Source organism: Emydura macquarii, unplaced genomic scaffold (genome assembly GCF_026122565.2).
Source record: "Emydura macquarii macquarii isolate MOO-44397 ecotype Brisbane River unplaced genomic scaffold, CSIRO-AGI_Emac_v2 contig_2676, whole genome shotgun sequence".
NCBI lineage: Eukaryota > Metazoa > Chordata > Testudines > Chelidae > Emydura > Emydura macquarii.
In genome coordinates, this window is record NW_027132813.1 from 19,785,592 (window position 1) to 19,809,701 (window position 24,110).

The window sequence follows — 24,110 nt, forward strand, 5'->3', positions numbered from 1 at the left end:
TTTACTCTATTACTTAGACAGTTCCAGGAACCTAGGGGGCATGCCTAGCGATAACGAATCAGAGAAGCAACTGGCCCAAAGGGCAGACGCCACAGAAGATAGTTATCTTTGGAAATATATGAAAGTATGCTGGGGTAGGAGGTGGCATTTGCTAATGTGATGAATGACTAAGTCTGCCTTAGATTCTTATAGCTAAGCTGTTTTTCTTCCTTTGACCTGTGTTAAGTAGATTAGTTCAACTAAGCTGCTTTTAGTTCTCAGATGTGAAACAGACATGTGAGCAAAGCTCTACTTGCCATCTGTAATCAAGGCAGAACTGGCTAGCATAATCTTACAGATACAATTATTATCAGGAATGATGATGTGTGTTGTCTTAACTCAAAACCAAGTATTTGGGGGATGGGGAGTTGTGTGTGAGATCAGGACAACCACATTTTTCAGATCCTTCCCTGCACTTGTTGAATACATATATTGCAACAGGCTGTGATGTTCCCCTCCGCAATCTGGACTGCTGTATTGCTGGGTCACCCCAACCCCTCACTCTTGGAGCCCATCTTACTCTGCCCTGCTGTGTGAACCCCCACTCCTAAGTCAGCCCATGCACAACCTACAGCAGGCAAGCTGCTCCCAACTAAGTGAGTGGGTCTGGCCAGTCACTCATGGGATTATGCACTGGTATGACCCCACCCAACACCCCCAGTCCCAGATGCAATGTTCAGTGTTGCCCACTCAACACTGCAAGCTCATATATTTGTCAATTTATCAAAGAAATTGATATACACCAGCCTTGTCACTTCAAATGGAGTGTCTAACATACCTTAAACCAATGCACTGCTTTAGATAAAACAAACAAATGTATTAAGTACAGAAAGATTTTAAGTGATTCTAAGTCAGAGGAAAGCAAGTCAGAGTTGATCAAGAGAAAATAAAAAGCAAATTGCATTCTAAAGTAAGCGTAACACATTCAGCAACTTGACAAACTCACCAAATGCTGGATTCCTTTTCAGTCAGGCTCCCCCTCAGGTCAATACTTCAGTTGCTTGGTGGTGATTGCAGATGGAGGTAGAAGAGAAAGAGCAGCAAAATATCTCTCCTTTTTAAAACGTTCCTTCTTCCCTCTGGGGCTTCGTTTCCCCCCCTTCAGGGTCAGGTGAGGCACTGTAGTCCTTTGTGGATTTGTTTGTTGACGTCTAGGCCAGTCCTTTGTTCCTGGAATACTGAGCTGGGGTGTTCTATACAAGTTCTAATGAGGTGCGAATTGCTCCTCAGCTCTGTAGAGTTTTGCCTAGATCTGTCTCAAGCCATGAGACACATATTTGGGAATATTACATTGCGAAGCCTTATAACCATACATATAACATTGCAACAAACATATTACTATAGCAATAATGTTCAGTATGCCATGAGCATTCCAAAAACATCTTACATGACATTGCATTAAACAACACAATTACACCATAAAGATGTATATCGGGGAGCAGTGTGTCACAACTATCCCACACCATATAATGATGTCTAGTTCAAGAGACGGTGATCACAAATAGCAAGACTTGGCAGAGTTCCTCAAGCATGCTAACTGCATGAAAGTAATTATTATAGAGGAAAGAACCCAGTAATCTCACTATCTAAGGAGATATAACAACAAGCTACAATAGGATAGGCATATGTGACAATTTCATTAGGTTATGAGTTTTGACACAAAGTAACCCAAATCTCTGCCTACACTTTGAACTGAAATAAAGGTTAAGAAAAGTTGATTGGAGATTCCTTGATCTTCCTTCAGGGAAGCCTAACGTGATGTAAGTGTGTCCACAATCCTGGTGGCCATTCAAAGGATCCCACTTGCTAGCTTATGCCAAATGACATTAGGAGGAAGTGTGATAACTAGTTACCAAAGAAAAATTCAAGTTCTTGTATTTCAGATTACTAAAGTGTTGGCATTTGCAAATTCCATTATAAACTCAGGAGCAGTAAGAATTTTGGGATGAAAGTATGGTACATGAGAAGCAGATCTAATCCTTCCTGTGGTTAACATTTTTTTCATAAAATTGGTGTTTCTCCAGGACCTCTGGCACAGAATAAACAACATTTTTTCCTCTTTATATAGCAAAAAATTATTCTGCAAGCCACATATCTGTCCATCCACCTTCACTGAAGACTGAGTTTTATTATTAAAACAGAAAAAGATATACAACTGAACTAGACAGTACAAAGCACTAGAACATATACTACACAGAACGATCCTGCTCTTGAATGAGGCATAGTCTAGATCTATCATTTCCATCTCTAAGTGTAAAAAATGATATGCATGCATACAAGTTACTAAACATCCTACATTAGATCAATGGATTCCTAAAACAATCTACATGGCTGGAGAACAACTACATGGTTTTTCACCCTAGTATTAACTACAAAGAGCTAAGAGTGGGAGCTCCCAGCATTGGCTTAACTCTGCTCCAATAATTAGGCTGATGCTGGGTGCTTTTGAAAATCCCACCTTCAGGGCATACCTTTTCAGTAGTGATTGCAGTGACCCTCTCAATTACCAAATGGATTAGACAGACAAACTATGGCTTATCTGTCCAAATAGCCTTTAGGATAGTTCGTACTTCCAACCATCAGCTACACAGCTAAAATTGATTGTAAAGGGAAATAATTAAATTCTTATGGGGGAAAACAGGTTTTTTTTTTTACCCTATTTACCATTGGCATCACGATAGTACCTCACAAACATTAAATAATGTATCCTCACAACACCTGGTAAGAAGTTTAATAACTCTTTTTACCAATGGGGAATGGAGGTACAAAGAAATTAAATGACTCACTCAAGGTCACACAGGGAGTCTGTGATAGAGCCAGGACTGGAACCCAGATCTCAGGCCAGACCCTTAACCACAAGACCCAGCCTTCATTTAGGTTTAAACAGCGTTAATTTGTTTCTAAATAGGGATGGATGAGCTTTACAAGGTTAAGTTCAGACAGACTACACAAATTGAATGCTGGATCATTCAAAGTGGTTGGCACCAGCTCCTTGCTGCAAGTTATCTTGTAGGTTCAAGTTCCACAACCACCCCTGCGTCCCTGCATAGGATCCAGAAACAGAGGGCATTCCATAGTGCATTGGGCACTGATGCTCAATAGATGTCACAGTAGAAGTATGGGTTGCTACCTGCATCTGATTCTGTAAAGAATGGAGACTGCAACAGGAGATTGTTTTTCCTTACTCAGTTCCCTACTGAGGCAAGGTGGCAGGTGCTTTGGTTTCACTATTCTTTGGTTTAGGGGTAGCACTGGCCTTCACTTCATTGTTCCCCAAATGCCAACCTGCCAGATAAGGAGCTGGAGTCAGGCAATTCATGAAGACTGGCATAGGGGTCAGGTCAACTCTCCCCAAGTGACATTTGGAGAAGCCAACAAGGGATGGTGCATGGCTTGGGAAATGGGCTGTTGAAACTCCATCTGCCCTGGTATGACCAACAATCACCAGCCTGGGTTGATGATTGAGGTTGTGCTATTATACATCTTGGTTTCAGGCAGATGCAGGCTTCTGTTCAAACTTTTTATATGGCCATAATTCTAAATCTAAATTCAATATGAATATTGTCATCTGGTACCCCCTATGGATACACACAAATCCCTCTCTACAGGCATAGTGACTTGTTCTCTGCTGACCCATTATCTATCAGCATTCAGCTAGGGAATATGTGTAAATGGCTAAAAGAAAAATCTTTTATTCCTTTTTTACATGTGTTCAGGCTGCACTTTCAATAGCTAAGTATTGTTCTGAGATATAGTGTATGAAGGGTAATTTGGGTAGGATTCTGGTTTTCTGAATTATGCAATGGAAGAATATGATGCACTCTTTCATTTGCAATGTATGTAAATTTAATCCATATCAGAAAAAAAAATAAAAAGATAAAAAAGTTTGTTCCAAGAATGTGAAGTACATATACATAACACATACATACAACTTCAAATACTTCTGATATAAAAATAGTGTCTAAGAAGACAAAAATACTTTAAGAAACCAATGTTTATATTTCAAGTGATTTGTCCACAAACAATTATAAATTAAACTGGCTTCCAGTTTTTTAAATAGTTTGGCAAAATATATTTGCTATGGCATATTTTCCCGCAGAGAGACCACTGCAGAGAAATCAGAATGTGTGTATTCACTGTATGAAAGGTTTTATAATAATCTGTTCTACTCTTTTCTTAACTCACAGGTCATGATGGTATACCTTTGTATAACCGTGTGCTAGTCTACACAGTGAGTGCGATCCCATTCAATTCCAACATGAGAATAGCAGTACAGGAATCCAAGAACAGACAGGGTTGCCCAGGGCCAGCCTGTGAATAGAAAGAAAGAAAACACCAGTCAGAATAATTCATTTAATTAATGAATACAGCAAGTGGAAGGAAATATATCAAGAAAACATGACTCTGGGTTGAACACTTGATGGGTTTGCGTGACTATTTTTGTTAAACATTTAATATTAGAGATAGAGCCAAGCCACAGAATTTGAAACCAGATCTGATGGTTTCCAAATTTCAGAAGTGGTTAGATTTGGCTTGGCTTGGCTTGTTATAGATCCAGGTTCTCCCAAACTTCAGGGGCAATGGGTGTAAGGTTCTGGGTTGGGCTCATCGCTATTTAATATCCAAAAAACAACCTGCCAAATTAAGCAGGTATGTTATAAACTTGTTTTCTGCAGGTGGTATTCACCCACTGAACTAAACCCTAGTAGAAAATTTACCTTCTAAGTGAATGATGGAACATCCTAAACACAAAAGAGTACAAAGCCACAACATGACGACAAAGTAGTAACATGAGGATACAGGATAATCTGTGCTGCTCCCAACAGCAGAAATACAGGAATTTACAATTAAATCTTACTAGAGTACTCAGGTGCTTCCACATTGTCAGTGTCACACACATATGCAATAAATCTACGGTGAAATACTTCCTTATGTTTTTTCGGTTTACAGATGTCAGACACCTACCTCATATATTTTCAAATAATTTCAAGGGGGAGGTGGGCTAGTTGTATTTCTATTTATCATTCTTGTTAATGATAGTCATGACTCTCAGAGAGTCTCAGAGTAGACCGTGGAAAGCATTGACACTGAGTCTTGAACTCTTTCAGAATGAGGTTTAAGGACTGACATGTTCATGAACCTTATCCCATGTTCTCAGAAGTTCAGAAGTCTTCATCAGTAAAAAAGGTGCATCTTTTACAACAATACAGCTCTCTTGTTTTAGCTGTCTTGTAGCATCCTAGCAAAAACAAGGCAAGTAGTAGTTTTACCTTGATTTGAGCTGGTTAAAGTAAACCCTGGGGAACTGCCGGAGGTGTCTACGGTTTACCTTGATTTGCCTAGTCTTCACTAGAATTTTACAACATGGTATCTAGCTTGTAAGACACACTTTTTTCCCCAATGAAAATACAGCCAAAGATGGGCTGTGATTTTTCACATAGGTACACTCTGCAAATCCAAGTCAGCCAGCTTCCTTTCCCCACAAAATTGGAAAACTTTCCTGCCATCATCCCATATATATAAATATATATATATGTATAAATCATTACGTGTTTTCACTGAAGATTTGAACTCATTAAACTCCCACCTCCAAGCAAATCTGTAGGGCTTGGGTCACTTTCACCCTGAAAAGGCTTCATATCAGCCTAATTTTGAAGTTCTTGTTTCTCAGTAAAATATAAAACAGACTATAATACTTGAAACTTACACAGTACTTTCCATCTTCAAGACACTTTATAAATATTAACTGATAGATCTTCACAGCACTCCTGGGAAAAGTGAGGCTTTGTCTTCACTGAGAAAGCTACCTCTCTGTAAAATCCTATTGGAAACAATGAACTGTAGTTTCTACTCACTGTAGCTATTCAAGGTCAACTCTATGCCCTCTATTGCCTGGGGTTAACAATGACTAGATACACTGATGTAAAAGCTACCTGTGCCTTGTCTCCACTGGGATTTTCCATCAAAATAGCTATCTTGGTGTAAAAAAAAAAAGCCCCATCTTTTTTGCAGTGAAGACAAAGCCTGAGGCAGAAGCGTTAAATAGCCATAGAGGGCCAGATTTTTAAAGGTATTTAAGTGTTTCAAGATGCAGATAAGCGGCAAGTGGAATTTTCAATAGCACCTAAGGTGCCCAACTCCCATGAATTAAGGCACCTAGGTGCTTTTGAAAATCCCACTAGATGCCTATCTGCATCTTTAGGAACCTAAATACCTTTGCAAGTCTGGCCCAGGGAGACTGAGAGTTTACTAAGCTCCACTCATCTTCACAGCACACCCTAAATTTATAAGGCTTTGGCTAGAGTATGATCACAGTGAAAGGCAGAATAGATTGATATGCAGTGAAAATCTTTTATGGAGAGCTTTGATTATAGTAAAATTCCACCTACAGTGAAGTGGAGTGAAAGTCTTGAATTGTTTCACTTCATTTCAATAGACTTTCACTCCACTATAACAAGGTTTATTGCCACCCCCCACAGACTGCAGCCATTTTCACCTACCAAAAAATAGGTGGTAAGGACTGCATTACGAGGGATCATCCTGCCCTGAGCCTCTTTTGCACTAACTGAGCCCAAAAGAGCAGGAGTGCAGGTGGGCGGAGAGAAAAGAAAATGCAACTATAATGGAGTTGGGGAAGGGTAAAGAGGAATTTCTGGTTCACAATGTTGCTGCTCCAAAGAAGAGATAAGGGTGGGGAGAAAGGGAACCAGTCTTGCTTCAGTTGCTCATTGCTGAGAATGAAGATATAGCCTTCCAAAATGAGTGTCCAAACCCCCTGCCAGCCAGCCAGCCCGCCCGCCCGCGGCCCCCCCCCCCCCCCCACACCCCCTCTAGTGCTCCCTGCAAATGTCAGTGGCATCCAAATGGTGAAGGGGGGGTGGAGGGATCTCTTGTCTTGTGGGCCCTCTCTTGTTACAGTACAACTAAGCATACAGTGAAATTTGTTACTGGGGAAAAGCACTTTATTATGAGATGATTCCACTATAAATATAAATCAGAAACAAAAGGAGCCATATTCTGCTGCCATTTACACCCATATAAATCCAGACTAACTGCATTTCAGTCCCTGGCATCACTCTGGGTGTGTCTAAGAATTTTGTAGGTATGTAATCTATATACAGCGAATAGCCTGGAACAAGCAGGAGGCCTCTCAAGTAATGTCTTTATTTCAACATCTGCATCTACAATTTAGCTTTATATATTGAGTGAATACAAAATAAACACCTTCAAAAACAAAAAAAATCCATAATAACGCGACAGACTTTAAACCTTAAGAAAAGTCTGAAACAGAAACAAAGGGACACAATGTGAGTTCCACCTTTCAAAGTTGCTTATAAAATCCAGGAAAAGTTACCTTCGCTCCAGCACCATCTATTACAAAAATAAGTAGAGCAGGCATCCTTGGCTCTGCGGTGGTCCATACGTCTCAAGAAGGTATTTGTAATGTCAAGAGTTCTGTGCAGATTTCTAACTAAAGAGTAAAAAATCCAACAGATGGGGAATCCACATTAGGGGATGATGAGGAATAAAAGGTTGTGGTAGGTTCTAGTCCAGCAACATTTACACACGTGCTTAATTTTATGCACGAGTCATCTCCTTGACATTGGGGGGGATTGTTTACCTGCATAGGGTTAAGCACATGCATACATGTTTGCAGGGGTGGAGCCTTAGAATACAATATGGCTGGTGATAATCTTAAATCCTTCCCTGAACTAGCCTTTTGGATCAAATCTTCATAGTGGAACTCAGCGATCCTCCCCCTGGTTCAGGCTGCATCCAAACTAGACACACTTGTACCTTATCTCAGCAGTGATGCAGCTGTACCGATACAAGGTGCTGACAGGACTCAGCTTTTTTGACCACCATAATGAAAACTTGCTTGGAGCAGTTTATAACACACTGGTAAAACTCCGGAGCCCTGGTCACACTCTCACTTTCAATGGTGCTAGCTTTGACGAAGCTGTACCTTCTTTACTGCTCTCTTTTCTAGTTCACTCTTTCCTGCTCTTTTTTCATAATTATCCTCTTCCTAACTATATCCCCTCCCTCATGCTCCTGACCTGATTTTTGTGACTTTCTGTGGTCAGCCCTACTCACTCCTTTTCTCTTCCCTCCCTGCCCCTCATGCCACCTCAGAGTGAAAAAGAAAGATCTGACCGCTACGCAAGGGACTATTTTCTACATTTGAAAACTAAAGTCTATGTGTTTCCAGTCTTAGGAGATGGATACATGCTCCCCCAATCGTCTGGCTGACTCAGTGAAATCTCCCAAGAGAATGTGTTTGTAAGATTTTAAAAATGGAATCCCAGCCTTAACGATTCTTCCTTGAGTGATTTTGCTGAAATCTATATTCCTGATTAGAAACAGCAGGAGGGGAACCACTGAGTCCTTGTTTGAAGGCCTTTAATTGCAGATTCTAGTCAGAGTTTTACTTTAACAAATTTGGTCTCTAGCAATTTTACTAATGAACCTTCTTTATAGGTCTCACTTCAACCAGATGTGGGGCCCGATTTTGATCCCACTTACACTGATGTAACTGGGAATAACTCAATGGAGTTTAAGTGAGGAAAAAATGGTAGTGTCGAGCTCATAGTATTTCCACTTGGCTTCCCTATCAGTGAGTTTCTCGGATTGAATAGGGCATTGGAAAATCCTTCATATGAACTGAATAATGGACCTGATTCACCTCTCCTCTAGTTCAGCATTGTGCCAGTGTAACTTCATTGAACCAATTCAGTTATGCCAACAAAGAGCTGGAGTAATGCAGGAATGAATCAGACTGCCAAGTTTTAAATATATTGAAATGCTGCAATTTGTCACCAGTATCATTTTTACGAGCTGTAACCTGAGAGCAGTTTGTTAAATTGCCTCTTCTATCTCAAATGATAGAGTCTCCTTTCAGATTTCTAAATATAAAACCTGAGCTAGATTGCTCTAGATTTCTTGTCAGAATTAAGTTACATCACTCAGCACAACATAATCAAAACAATTAAAATTCTTAATTTTAATTTAAAAATGTCCTACCAATAGCAATTCAGTAAGGGACGAATGAAAAAGAGGGGTTTGCCAAGATAACCAGCTGGATGACAATGGGACACAAAGACAGAGGGGCAAAGAGGGATTCACTTGCAGAGTTCAAACTGGGGACCATATTTCTTTGAACATCTTTAGAGAATCTGCAATTACAACTTGTACAGTACATGTTTTGTGGATGGCAAGAAATGGGAGTGACACCACTCATTCCCAATTTGTAAAACTACTACTCCCTTTCCTGCCAGAATGCAGTAACATTCTTTACACCTATAGAAGGTAGCACCTTTTTTCCAATTAACTCAAAGTGTGTTACAAAGGTATTTTTTCTTCCCAAATTAACCGATGGGGTAAGTACACTGAAGTCAATGGAAAGACTTGACTTCAGTGGGCTTTGGATCAGGCCACAAGGCCCAGATTTTGAAAGGTGTTTAGGAATCAGCAAACATGTGGACAAGAGTGATCCAGTGGATATAGTGTACTTGGACTTTCAGAAAGCAAGGTCCCTTGCCAAAGGCTCTTAAGCAAAGTAAGCTGTCATAGCATAAGAGGGAAGGTCCACTCAGGAATCAGTAACTGGTTAAAAGACAGGAAACAAAGGGTAGGAATAAATGGTGAGTTTTCAGAATGGACAGCGGTAAATAGCAGCATCCCCCAAGGATCTGTACTGGGATCAGTGCTATCCAACATATTCATATTGTTGTTGCTGGTAGTCCATCACCGATGATGACGACAGTATTATTGCAATTCTTATCTATGGCTATGCATATGAATCTGAAGTCTGAACTCCGATGCACAGAGTTGGCCGCACTGAGGGTATGGGAAGTCTGTATCTGTGAGGTTTGATGATGCAACTCTATGGCGCCTTTCACATACAGCCTGGAGATGTTTTCATTGGTCCTGCTCAAACCTGTTACATGCTGATCTTACCAGAGACTGCCAGTGAGTCCTGTTCTGAGCCACTTGCTCGAGTTCTTTGAGATTGATGCCAGTCCACTGAAGACCACTCTTCAAATTATCTTTGAAGCGCTTATATGGATGTCCCTTCTTTCTTTTGCCCTGCCTCAGCTCCCCATATGAGATCTATGTTGGGAGACGGTGGTTTTCCATTCTGATGACATGTCCAGTCAACCTAAGTTGTGCTCTCAATAGCATTTCCTCAGTGCTGATTCTGTTTGCTCTCTCCAGGACCTTAATATTGGTCACTCTGTCCTGCCAGCGAATGCTCTTTATTGAACAGAGGGGGAGTGCATGTGAAATTGCTCCCCTCCCTCTGGCTCCAGCAGGGACCCAGAACCTAGGGACCCAGGCAGAATTGTTTGCTTTCTGCTGGAGCTGGGGGAGCAGAGCACTAATCTCCCATCTCCCTGGCTGTAGCAGAGAAACTGCGCACTCCACTTGGGTCCCTAGGCAGTGGCTCTGTTCTGCAGCCAGGGAGGTGGGAGATCAGTGTTCCTGTTCCTCTGCCTCCAGCAGGGATCCCAGAACCTAGGGACCCAGGTGGAGCACTTTGCCATACTTCCTGCTACAGCCAGGGGGAGGGGAGCGCTAATCTCCCATCCCCTTGGCTGCAGCAAGGAGCCAGCACCGGCAATGCGCTCCGCCTGGGTATATAGGCAGTGGCTCCCTTCTGCAGCCAGTGGGAGAGGAGTTGCAGGCCACATTGAAAGACCCTGTGGGCCACTTCTGGCCAGGTTGTGAACCATTGCCATAAAGGATTCAGGGGGAATTGAAGTTTCATGAGCCATTTGTTCAGGCCAACAGGAAGGTCAGGAAGCTGTTTCAGGAAAGATATTCTAATTGCAAATCCAACTCCATGGATCCTATCTTCATCCTCTGCTTTTCCTTTCCAAAAGAAAGTGTAGTTGCCTCCTAGCTCACTGCTGGAACCTTCTCCAGCCAGTCTGGTCTCACTCAGTGCTGCAATGTCAATATTGTAGCAGGCAAGTTCTCTGGAGACAAGAGCTGTTCTTCTCTCAGGCCTTTGTGCATCACCTACATTCATAAGGGTGCAAAAATTCCATGCTCCTTGAATGAGTTTTTTCTTTTTCTTTGTTTTAGACTACTGTAGGATGATCTGCCAGCTGTGGTAGTCTGGCCAGATGTTATGAGGCAAGCAATGTTTAGGGCACCTTTTCTAGCCCCCTCCCTTAAAAACGGTGAGAGTGCTATCCTAAAACGGTTGCTCAGTCACCTGGGATGCTGCCAAACTTCTGCTGCCCCAGAGCTAAATGGCTACTAGTCCCAAGGCTGCCTATGTGCAGGATTATGACTGCCAACGGTTATCTCCACCTGTCGCTTCGCCATGCCCCGATCACTGCAGGACTTGGATTAATGATATGTTGATGATGATGAAATTTGGATGTTAATGGGATAAAATTTGCGAGGAAAAACTGTGTGGGAAATTTCAGTTACATAGGGATCTCACAAAACTGGGTGACCGGGCAACAAAACAGCAGATGAAATTCAATGCTGATAAATACAAAGTAATGCACATTGGAAAACATAAACTCAACTATCCATATAAAATGATGGGGTCTAAATTAGCTGTTACCACTCAAGAAAGAGATCTTGGAATCATTGTGGATAGTTCTCTGAAAACATTTGTTCAATTTGCAGTGGCAGTCAAAAAAGCTAAAAGAATATTAGGAATCATTAGGAAAGGGATAGATAGTAAGACTGTACATATCATAATGTCACTATATAAATCCACGGTACGCCCAAACCTTGAATACTGAGTGCAGTTCTGGTCACCCCATCTCAAAAAAGATGTATTTGAAATGGAAAAGGTACAGAGAAAGGCAACAAAAATGATTAAGGGTATGAAACAGCTTCATTATAAGGAGAAATTAAAAAGACTGGGACTGTTCAGCCTGGAAAAGAGACAACTAAGGGGGGATATGATAGAGCTCTGTAAAATCATGGATGGTGTGGATAAAGTGAATTGGAAGTGCTATTTACCCCTTCACATAACACAAGAACCAAGGGTCACACAGTGAGATTAATAGGCAGCAGGTTTAAAAGAAACACAAGGAAGTAATTTTTCATATAATGCAATCAACCTGTGGAACTCATTGCCAGGGGATGTTGTGAAAACCAAAAGTAGAACTGGGCTCAAAAAAGAATTAGATAAGTTCATGGAAGATAGGTCTACTAAGGGCTTTTAGCCAAGATGATCAAGGATGCAATCCCATGCTCTGTGTGTCCCTAAGCCAGATGCTGGGACTGGATGACAGTAAATGGATTACTTGACAATTGCCCCATTCTGTTCATTCCCTTTGAAGCATTTGGCGTTGGCCACTGTCAGAAGACAGGACACTGGGCTAGATGTACCATTGGTCTGGCCTGGTATGGCCATTCTTATGTTCTTAGGTGCATAAAGATCAAATAGGCACTTAGCAGATTTTCAAAAGCATGTAGACACAGATTTTTAAAGGTATTGAGGTGTTGCTGCACTCAGTGTTGCAATTCCTAATGGATTTAGGAGCAGAAATATAATTTTCAAAAGGGATTTAGGCACTTAGGAGACAAAATTCCACTGACAATTTACGGAATTTAGATTCCTAAGTGCCTAAATCTCTTGAAAATGAGGTTTAGGCTTCTAAATCAGTTAAGCTTTGCAATGCTGAGCACAGCAACATCTAGACACCTTTAAAAATCTGGGCCCTAATTCCTGAAATCAATGGGAGTTAGGCACTTAAGAGTTTTCAAAAATCCCACTAAGTGCTTAACTGCATCTTTAGGCACCTAAATATCTTTAAAAATCTGGTACTAAGTGACTTCCCCTATGTGCCAAATATTGCCTTTGTTTACATCTGTGCTCCTCTATTTCATTCTGTGGAGGAGCACAGGTGTAAATGACTGCAGAAGTAGGCCCTTCAAGTCAGTCTCAGAGCCAGGAATAGCATCCAGATACATCCATCCATCCTCCCTCCCTCCCTGTCTATTAAAATGTATTACATATCCAGCAATAAACAAGCTCTTGTGTTCTTCTGAGTTTCCAGGGAAGGACAGATTTATATGGGGGAGGAGGGCGGAGGAAAGCTTGACAATCAACTGGGAATGATGTCATCTCTGGATTAATTTTATACTGATGACCTATGTGTCACCATGTAACTTCTGTAATCAAATAAAAGGAAGCATGAGCCACTTTTTTATAAGAGTCATTTCAAGGGTGCCTTTGCCTTGTTTAAAACACTTGGTCCTTGCAAACCCAGGCAGACAAAACATAATGAGGTACCTGATCTAAATTCTAAAAGGAATGACTCTCTTTTTCCTCTTACTTTAGCTTTGCAAGTTATATTCCCTGAATTCTTTTGTTCCCTTTCATCTTGACCTTACCTCCAAAGATATTTCAGAAGGCTCTTATTTTTGTCTGTCATTCTTTTTCTTCTGAAGCCAGAAAAAGTTTTGGTCTGAAGGACCAAATAGAAAATCTTCTTGCACAAAATGCCATTCTCTGTATAACCATTTCCAGTTATCCTCTCAGAAGCATACAGATATCTGTATCTATATATAAAATGACATACAAAAAACTAACTTATTAAGGCTGCAAAGTCAACCACTCAGTAGCTAAGAAATGGCAGAGATAAGTTTACCCATGCAACCTTAGTTCACCCTGCTTGTATCTATGTGTTACGATAGCTTTTAGTCATTTGATTTTTGATTGGAGGTCACCATTTTCATGGCTGCACCTCTTTGAACAACAAAATAGAAAAGATGAGTATTATGTTAATTTATACTATCTGCAACTAAAGGACCCAATCCTGCAATCTTTACCTGCACAATTCATCTTGTTGAAGTCAACTGGACTGCTCTTGTTAGTAAGAAATGCTTGCCTGATGAAGGCTTGCAGAATCAAGGGAAAGTTTGTTACTAAGGCAGGAATATACTGTACAGAAAATCAGAAACAAATTTCTCAATAAAGCGATAAAAAAGATTATATATTTTGTGCGGAAATTCTACGATGTGCCATCAGCCTGTTGTACTTTGAATGCGTAGCACTCAACCCCTTTCAACAGCCTCCCCAGTTAGAAACCAATGATGCAGCAGACATTGTTCTGTTATACAGTTCTAATCTGAGGTCCACTGAGCTTGTTGGTTTCAAACTCCACCATGTGTGTTGCTGATGTGTTATGCACTAGAGACAGTTAAAATAACTAACCAGGGCCCTGTGCTCGTTACCCAATCATAGCAAATCCAATGCAACTAATTCTGACAGCAACAATTCTCAGAGAAGCTACTGCCCCTGCACTTCCCACCTTTCCTTATGAAATGCTTCTGGAGGCTTCTTTCTCTCAAAGGATAAGATAGGAACATGCATCTTCAAAGCAACCTATGTAACATACTTTGGACTTTGATTCTGGTAAGTAAAGGAGGGTGCCATCCTTCAAGCAGGCTCCCAACAGGCTGGTCATACCCGCACCATCTGACTTCAAATAACCTCAAATTATACATTTTTGGTTTTATGTCCAAAATGAAACCCTTTCAAGTCACCTTGCCCTCTACAGTGATGAAGATGAAGGGCTCAAATCCTGCGAGGGGCTGAGTATTTTCAGCTGAAGTCAATCAATGGGATTTGAGGACCCTAGGCACACCACAATGCACTTAGTCTCTCATTAGGGCATCTCATCGCTCAGTGATTAGAACACCTGCCTGAGACATGGGAGACCCCCTGTTCAAATCCTTTGCCCCCCTCCCCCCAACAGAGTGGGGAGACTTGAACCTGGGGGTGCAAGAAATGAAATCTAGGGCAAAATTTTCAAAAGTGCTTAAGTGATTTAGGATCCTAAGGTCCTAATTTTCAAAAGTATTTAGGCACCTAACTGCAATTGAAATCAGTGGGAGCTAAGCACCTGAATACCTTTAAAAGGTATCTTTAAAAATACTTAGGTACTTAGCTCCAGATTCATAAAGAGCTGCTACCTAAGTACCCATACGTGCCTAAGTTTCCACCAGTTGGCCTGCACAAAGACGCCTAAGTCCTGATTCGGCTACACAGCTATTGAACTGTCCAGAGCCCTAGCTTAAACTGAAGCAGGATTCTCACCAGTGAGGTCCAATATCATAGGCATGCTCTGAGCATGCCTAAGACCTGATACCTGTCACAAAAGATAACCCAGCTGAAGTCGGGAGGAAGAAAGGGTGGGTGTGTATATCCATCCTAGTGGTTTGGGCACTCAGCTCAGATATGAGAGACGTGGTTTCAAACCCCTGCTGTGAATCACACTCAATTGTAACTATAAGTGAAACTTTACACAGATGGCAGATTACTGAATAGGATGTCCCAGAGGGCAGAAATACAGAGTGCAAAGCGAATTCTTGATGGGAAGATGAGAGAGCACTGTGGGGGAGTTAGTGGATCAAACTGGATAAAAAGCAAAAGGAAACCAGGATGTTAGGTCAAGTGTCCTTTCCTCGGTTTTAACATTGCTGATGTCCTTACAAAAAGCTCAGCATCACTGGCATATTTTCAGTGAACACAGTACCAGGAAAAACAGCATTCAAGCCTGTGCGCGCTAAATGCTGAGTTAGGCTCTGTCTACATTAAGGATATTGGCACTGATAATATCCTGAAATAAGATGCATAATTATTTGCACTGCTGTTCTGCATCTACATTAAGAGTTTATACCACAATAACTACATTGATATAGTAACAGCAGTGTGAATTTCCTTAATGGGGACAGGGTCTAACTAGACATATAGCCACTCCCATTCCAGCCATTACCAATGAATCGTTTACACCTGTCCACCCTCTGCAACACCTCTTGTGCTTGGTCTGGACTGAAATTTGGCATTGATGAAAGCAGGTTTAAAGTATTGACTCCAGCCAAGCCAATTAATAATCCCCTCCAGAATTTATCCAGCTGCAGTCCAGTGAACTATATAGTGCCTACAGAATTTGATTAGAAACCTTGGGTAGGTGGGCTGCATTCTCCTTTTATGAATTTTCTTAATGAATTATTTGTTGTTATTGCAGTAATGCCTAGGTTTTTGTGTTTAATTATTTGTACTGGAGTGTGCTAGGTGGTGAGTGATGTAGACCGTTTTGGTCAGCGGAGAGTGTACTTAACACCAGTTTAGACTTACTTAGACTCACTCCTGAATTTGCTCTCTGTTCTTTATATCTGTGTTACAGTACAGGCCCTGAAAAAAAATCAGCATACTAGGAACTCGGAATAGCTCTGCACAACTTTGACTCTAGTGGCACGTCACTTTTATAACTGTGCTCTTAAGATCTAGCAGAACTTTTACTGTGTTTGGTTTTATTGCTGCTGGAAATTGAGATTTCCAATCTCCGGGTTTAAATTGTGAAACTATGAATGTATTAATGCTTCTTAATCGGGCACTTTACCAGTGTCTGCCTAAGTCTTGGTGATTAGTTCCAAACCACCCACCTCAACTTTTTGCTTTCGGTGGAGACTCCTCCTTTAGTCTTTGGGGAGGCAGGAATTCACCCAATGCTGTTATCCGTAATGAATAATCAGCTTTATCAGCAAACACACGGTCCCAGTGCCTCCAAGCATCAGTCCCTCAGTCACCGATGAGGGGTTTCCTGCCCTTTGGGCTCTTGTTGCTCTTCATCCTGTGCAGCACAGTACAGGTTCACAGGGGGCCACAGGCTCAGACTGCTCCTTGGGCCTATCCTCCAGCTCATAGCTCTGACTATCAGCCTGCTGCAGTTGTTGCCCCTGCCACAACAGCTGCTGCTACATGTTCCCTTTTCTACTTCCCACGTAGTTCCCGCCTCCAATCCCAGGACAGACGGCAGTTCTCTAGCCAACCAGAGCTCTGAAAGGGTGGAGAGACCAGCTTCTCCCATTTGCCCATCTCCTGCCAGTCAGGGCTCCAGGGACAGGGACAGCTTTTGCAGCACTGCTGCTGATCTGTGGAGTGGGGCTCCACAGAAATTTGTGGAGCATGAAAATCAGGAGAAAGCAAAGGGGCTATTCTTTCTATGCATGCCCAGGACAGACATTGCACCAGAGGAGGAGGGAGGAGAAACAGCTGTAGCTCCATCTGCTTGTGGAGCAGGCCTGGTGCCCCAGGTCCTTTTGCTTTGGGCTCAGCTTCCTACAGCACTCCCACTCCAGCCAGTGTTATATGATAAAACACATTAAACATTTTCAGCTCTGGTCTAGCTCTGGTGCAGCTACACCAGTGATAGCAGTAGTGCTAGTGTAAACTGGGTATTGGGGTTTATACTGTCATGTGATCTAGCCCTGTTCTGAGTAGGTGGCATGGTGGTAAAAATGCCTGTGTTGCATGGATGGGAGAAGTGCTAGTCTATGAACATCTTTCAAGCTGTGTGAAATGAAAATGGCAATAAGTGTAAAATGTAAGGCGGAGACAAAGGAGAGGGAATGGTCACAACATAAGAAATAAAAAATCTTGCTTTTGTGTGTGCGTGTGTGAATGATAGACATGAGGAATGGTATGTCTTTTATCTTTCTGTCTTTGCAACTCTCTCTCTCCTCCCCTCCTCCCCCCTCAAACTACCTGGTTTAGAGAGAGAGAGAGAGATCAGGAATTAAATCTGTGTGGAGATGCAAAACACTACCACTAAAGTCACCAGCCTGTACTTCTTACTCTTTAATACATTGAGGATACTTAAACTGCAAGTGTGGGTAGGGATGAACTGTTCAGAAGAGCACAGATATACCATGGAAAGCATCCCAACAGAATGCAGGGCTAATAGACCTGGAAACTACTGTGGGGAGGATCCAGATGCAGTGCAAAAGATTAGACGAATGGGACCCAAGACAACACTACTGAAAGTCTACATTTGGAACCTGGTCTCAAATGGCCCAAAGCCATAACCTCTAGGGCAAGAGCCAAAACACATCCAACTCCACTGTTAATATAATAACAATAGCTTGTGCCTAAATTGTAACTGGCCATTTCCTGTCTTAATCCAGATATATCATTTGATATCAGATATGTGGTTTTGTGTGTGGGTGTGTGAGACAGAATATACATTTTAATTAGACCATCGTGACGCATTTTAAAATCTGTGGTTTACTGAGGAACACTATGATCAGTGAGATGAATTGAAGATGGATGGTCCCCAATCAAAGTCTCTGTTCTGAGGTTGGTAAAGCACAGAATAACCACGTTCATCTGCACCAAGGTGGTTGAAGATGACCGCTATAATCTTCTGGCTTTTTCAGAATGCTTTAGATTTCTTTTAGCAGGCTACACAGAACCTCACTACTCATTCTTAGATAAAGTCACGGCTCTCCTGTTTCTTATCTGCAGTGAGGATACCATAATTCATAACAGCTAAGATCATATCACTTTTCTGTGAATAAATGCATTTATGTAAGGTGTTGACGTTATTGACAAGGACTGTCTTTAAAATTAAGAAATCAATCTATCCTAGTGACAGGAGAGTGAATAAGGATGCTGAATGTTATTTGCACTGTCAGTTAGCATAGCAAATGTTTCACTATGTTGTCTGAATATGGAAGGAGGTTTAAACACTAGATTTACTCAAAATTACTCTTCATTGATTACAAATGTAAGAAGCTTTTCATCAACTATTTAGATGACAGCTTGAAGCTTACTTTTATAAGGCAATATGAACATCTTACCTGCCCTAAATGAACACTAGGGCTGAGTTAACAGGAAGTGCCCTCGAGGAGTTGTCATACTTAAAAGTCTAATGATTAGATGGTTCAAAGACCTTCAACTTGATTCTGAACTTGGCGACACCAAGATAAATCCAGAGTAACCATCGACAGCAGCAGTTTTTCCTGGCGTCACTTCTGCAAGGGGGCTGAAAAGCTGTTTCTTTTATTTAACTGAGGGGGAGGAGGGGAAGGGCATTGGAAATGTTCATTTTGTGATGCGCCTATGCCTATGCAGGGGCAAATCAAAGGGAGGCAGTGTGCAGTTAATAGCCTGTCAGAGCACAGAGGCTGGCATACTGTGCAGCTATCAAGTGGTAACTGAACAGCATTACACTTTGACTAGCTGAGACAATTCCATTTCTGCACAACTGGGAGTAAATGAACACACACAAGAAATAACCAGCCCAGTGTTATAATTACTTTCCTGAAAATCAACTACAGTGGAATCTTCTCCTCTTTTAGTGAATTCACTTTTCCTACTGAACAATTCAAATATTAACTGCAAAAATACTGGATCAGTGTAATACTGGGGTTGCACAGCAATATCCACCAAACACAGGAGTGAAGACTCTGAAAGCAAGGTTGTTGTGGTCTAGCTGTTGAGGACTGACTGAGTGCTCAGCCTTGTACGAGACATAAAGGAAGAAATGGTCTCTACCCAGATAAACTTTCAGTCTAAATGTGTGGCTAAACAAAAGAACACACTGGGAAACCTGGGAGATGATATTAGCTTAGAGCTGTCTTTTTCTTGTTATTGTTTGTTTTTTAATGGCAACTCAGCCCATCTTATATACTTACCATTATGCATTTTATAACAATACACTAATAGGGCTGATCTTCAAGGGGGCTGAGCACTTGCAGCTGCCATTGACGTCAACAGAATTTGTGGTTATGTCACTTCAGCCCATAAGGGCATAGCATGCTACTGTTGAGGCAGAACAGTCCATTGAAATAAATGGGGATTTGTGCTTAAAAATGACACAATGATATGCCTCTAATATGCTAAACTGCACATTTAAGCAGAAAAACAGGAATAGAAAATAGTAAGTTTGTGCAATGCAGCCAAGTTGTTGCTGGAGTCTTAACTTCACATTTCCTGACTTTCTGTGGCTTTAGCTGATCCACTTTAAAGCTGTATTAAAGATTTTTACTTCTGATTTCCTATGAAAAGCAAGAAATTTAAAATTATTTTGCTTACAGTAGTAAGAGATGCCACCAACTGAGACAGTAAATACCTTAGAATGGAACTGTAGATAATCGATGTGATTTTGATTTCACTCTTACCGGTGTAAAACTCAGCTGAAATCAAAGGAGTTCAACCCGTTCAAGGTTCAGAATCTGGATCAATGCTATGGAATCTGGACCTACCTATGAGTGTAAAAGGGGTTAGAATTTGGCTTGCTAGTGATGATGGATGAGTAAGAAGGAAAGAACCCATCTTAAGTTTCTGGTTAAAGGGATTAATTTGCAAGTCTGAAAAAGTCAGGAAAACACATCTTTTTAGCTGTAAACTGTACACATTTGACATGGAATCAATGAAGCGCTGTAAACATGGAACCCCATGATGCTACTTTTACTACAGTCACAAAGTGCCATCCTTTCAAAAATGTTCTTCCAAATATTCTTTCAGCTGCAAACAAGCCAAAGAATCTATCCTTTTGATAAATGTTTTTGCTATGATAATATAACATCTCAGAGCAATGGCATGCTGTGGAACAACTGTGTGATTATAAATCCATACATATAATCTCTGCATAATCTACTTAAACATGGAAAAACTCCACTTGTAAACAAAGATTTTAAGGCATTTTTTACTTGTAATGACATAAGAATGGCCATATTAGGACAGATGAATGGTCCATCTAGCCCAGTATCCTATGTTCTGACAGTGGCCATTTCCAGATGCTTCAAAGGGAATGAAAAGAACAGGGCAATTATCAAGTGATCCATGCCCTATCGTCAAGACCCAGCATCTAGCAGTCAGAGACTTAGGGACACACAGAGCACAGGGTTGCATCCCTGACCATCTCGGCTAACAGCCAGTGATGGGCTTATCCTTCATGAATTTATCTAATTCTTTTTTGACCTTAGTTATACTTTTGGCCTTCACAACATCCCTTGGCAATGAGCTCTACACGTTTACTTGTGTTGTGTGGAGAAATGCTCTGTTTTCTTTTAAACCTGCTGCCTATTAATATCATTAGGTGACCCCTAGTTCTTGTGTTATCTGAAGGAATAAATAGCACTTCCTTATTCATTTTATCCTCACCATTCATGATTTTATAGATCTTTATCATATCCCAGTTTAGTCGTCTCTTTTTCAAGATGAACAATCCCAATCTTTTTAATCTTTCCTCATATGGAAACTATTCCTTACCCTTAATAATTTTGTTGCTTTTCTCTATATCTTTTCCATTTCTAATATATCTTTTCTGAGATAGGGTGTACAGAATGCATGCAGAAGTCAACATAAAGGCGTACCATGGATTTAAACAGTGGCATTATGATATGTACAGTTTTTTCATCTATCCCTTTTCTAATGGTTCCTAACATTATTTTAGCTTTTTCGACTGCCACCGTACAATGAGCTGATATTTTCAGAGAACTATACACACTCCAAGATCTCTTTCTTGAGTGGTAACAGCTAATTTAAACCCCATCATGTTGTGTGCATAGTTGGATTTATGTTTTCCAACATTCATTACTTTGCATTTATCAACATTGAATTTCATCTGCCGTTTTGTTGCCCAATTACCCAATTTTGTGAAAACCCTTTGTAACTCCGACTTCTAGACTTTAAGGTCAGAATGGACCAATATGATCATCTAGTGTCTGACCTTATGCACAACACAGGCCACAAAATCTCACCCACCCACTCCTGTAATAGACCCTTAATCTATGACTGAGTTATTCAAGTCCTCAAATCATGGTTCAAAGTCTTCAAGGTACAAAGAATCCACCAGCAAGTGACCTGTGCCCCATGCTACAGAGGAAGGGAAAAAAAACCCAGGGCCTATGCCAATTGCCCTGGGTGAAAATTCCTTCCCGACGCCAAATATGGTGATCAGCTAAACCCTGAGCATGTGGGCAAGACTCACCAACAAGACACCCAAGAAAGAATTCTCTGTAGTAATGTCAAATGTCCCATCACAAGCCATTGGCATATTTACCACTAGTAGTCAAAAATCAGTTAATTGCCAAATTAAGCTGTCCCATCATGCCATCCCCTCCATAAAATTATAAAGCTAGGTTTTGAAGCCAGCTAGGTTTTCTGCCCCCAGTGCTCCCCTTGGAAGGCTAATCCAGAGCTTCACTCCTCTGATGGTTAGAAACCTTCGTCTAATTTAAAGTCTAAACTTCCTGATGGCCAGTTTATATCCATTTGTTCTTGTGTCCACATTGGTGCTGAACTTAAATAATTCCTCTCCCTCCCTGGTATTTATCCCTCTGATGTATTTATAGAGAGCAATCATATCTCCCTTCAACCTTCTTTTGGTTACGCTAAAGAAGCCAAGCTCTTTGAGTCTCCTCTCATAAGGCAGGTTTCCCATTCTGCGGATCATCCTAATAGCCCTTTCTGCATCTGTTCCAGTTTGAATTCATCTTTCTTAATCATCAGGGACCAGAACTGCACACAATATTCCAGATAAGGTCTGACTAGCGCCTTATATAATGATACTAACACCTCCCTATCTCTACTGGAAATACCTCATCTGATGCATCCAAGGACCGCCTTAGCTTTTTTCATGGCCACATCACATTGGTGGCTCATAATCATCCCGTGATCAACCAAAACGCCCAGGTCCTTCTCCTCCTCTGTCATTTCCAACTGATGTGTCCCGAGCTTATAGCAAAAATTCTTGTTATTAGTCCCTAAATGCATGACCTTGCACTTTCCACTATTAAATTTCATCCTATTTCTATTACTCCAGTTTACAAGGTCATCCAGATCTTGTTGTATGATATCTTGATCCTTATCTGTATTGACAATACCTCCCAACTTTGTGTCATCCACAGACTTTATTAGCACATTCCCGCTTTTTGTGCCACGGTCAGCTTTGGACTAAACTATCTTGAGTAATTTTGTATCACCAGCAAATTTTGCCACCTCATTGTATACCCCTTTTTCCGGATCATTTATGAATATGTTGAACAATACTGGTCCCAGTACGGACGTCTGTGGGACACCCTATTTACCTCTCTCCATTTGGAAAACTGACCATTTATTTGTACCCTTTGTTTCCTATCTTTTAACCAGTTACTGATCCAGGAGAGGACCTTCCCTCTTAGCCCAGGACATCTTACTTTGCTTAAGAGCCTTTGGCGAGGGACCTTGTCAAAGGCTTTCTGAAAATCTAAGCACACTATATCCACTGGATCACCCTTGTCCACATGCTTGTTGACCTCCTCAAATAATTCCAGTAGATGGGTGAGGCATGGATTTCCCTTTACAGACTGTTCCCCAACAAATCGTGTTCATCTATGTATCTGATGATTCTGTTCTTTGCTATAGTTTCAAACCCCACCATCATTCACCACCAGCTACTGTAGTGTTATATCAACTGTATCTTAACACAGAAGTCTTGTACACGAAACACCTTCGTATTAGTAGCATGGAGTTCCCATTTCCCCCTCTGCATACAGAAATGTAAAATTCATGTAAAATTCCAAGACAAAACACCACATTAAAATAGAGTTAAGGCTGAGTTAAGGTTAAAAGTAAGAATACAGCAACTTAAGAGTAAAAAACATTACAGGGATGTAGTAATTATCCCCAAACTAAGCATTACTATCACAGGAAATTCAAAATTGAGGTTATGCTTAAAAGAAATGCAAACATGTTAAGGGATGGAAATGCACCATTAAGGCACCCAAACAATTGTTACTTGCCGTGTAGTGACATTATGCAATAGCAATAAGATATTGATTAAAGCATTTTAGTGTATGTTGTCTCAGATTAGATTAAACTGATCTTTAAAGACACTTTATTCATATTTTCAAGGTGTCATTACAGGGCAGAGTCAGCCTTTCAAACACTGATGACCACAGCCATAAAACCTTTAAAGAGCACTGAGAGTTGGGGCTAGTAGTCAGCCAATGGGAACCAGTGACATGTGTACAATCTCCCTCACACCACTGATGCATTACAACCAACATAATGGCTGCATGCAAATTAGCCATAGAGAAAGGGCAGTGTGTGGTTGAATTATTTATGATATCACAATGGCCCCAATAAACTGAGTTGTTGACTTGATTCTGTCCTAGCCTATATAAACATAGCAATTAGATACAACAACATTAATAACTTAGGTTTTGCGTAATTTAGTATGTTGAAGATTTTAATTAAGTTTAACTATATGTAAAAATTGAAAGTTCTGTGATATTCTCTTATTAAGACCTTGGAAGAC

At 41.0% G+C, this 24,110-nt stretch overlaps 1 protein-coding gene across 2 annotated transcripts in view; it reads right to left on the reverse strand.

Annotated features, from left to right (window-relative positions):
• Positions 1-3,894: 3,894 nt before the first annotated feature.
• Positions 3,895-24,110, reverse strand: part of HHAT (hedgehog acyltransferase) — a 324,596-nt gene continuing 304,380 nt past the window's right edge. For both annotated transcript variants that reach the window (XM_067565411.1, XM_067565410.1), the window contains exon 12: positions 3,895-4,350. In XM_067565411.1, coding sequence (XP_067421512.1) covers positions 4,259-4,350 — 92 coding nt within the window. In that variant the 3' untranslated portion in view covers positions 3,895-4,258. The remainder of the gene's footprint in view (positions 4,351-24,110) is intronic.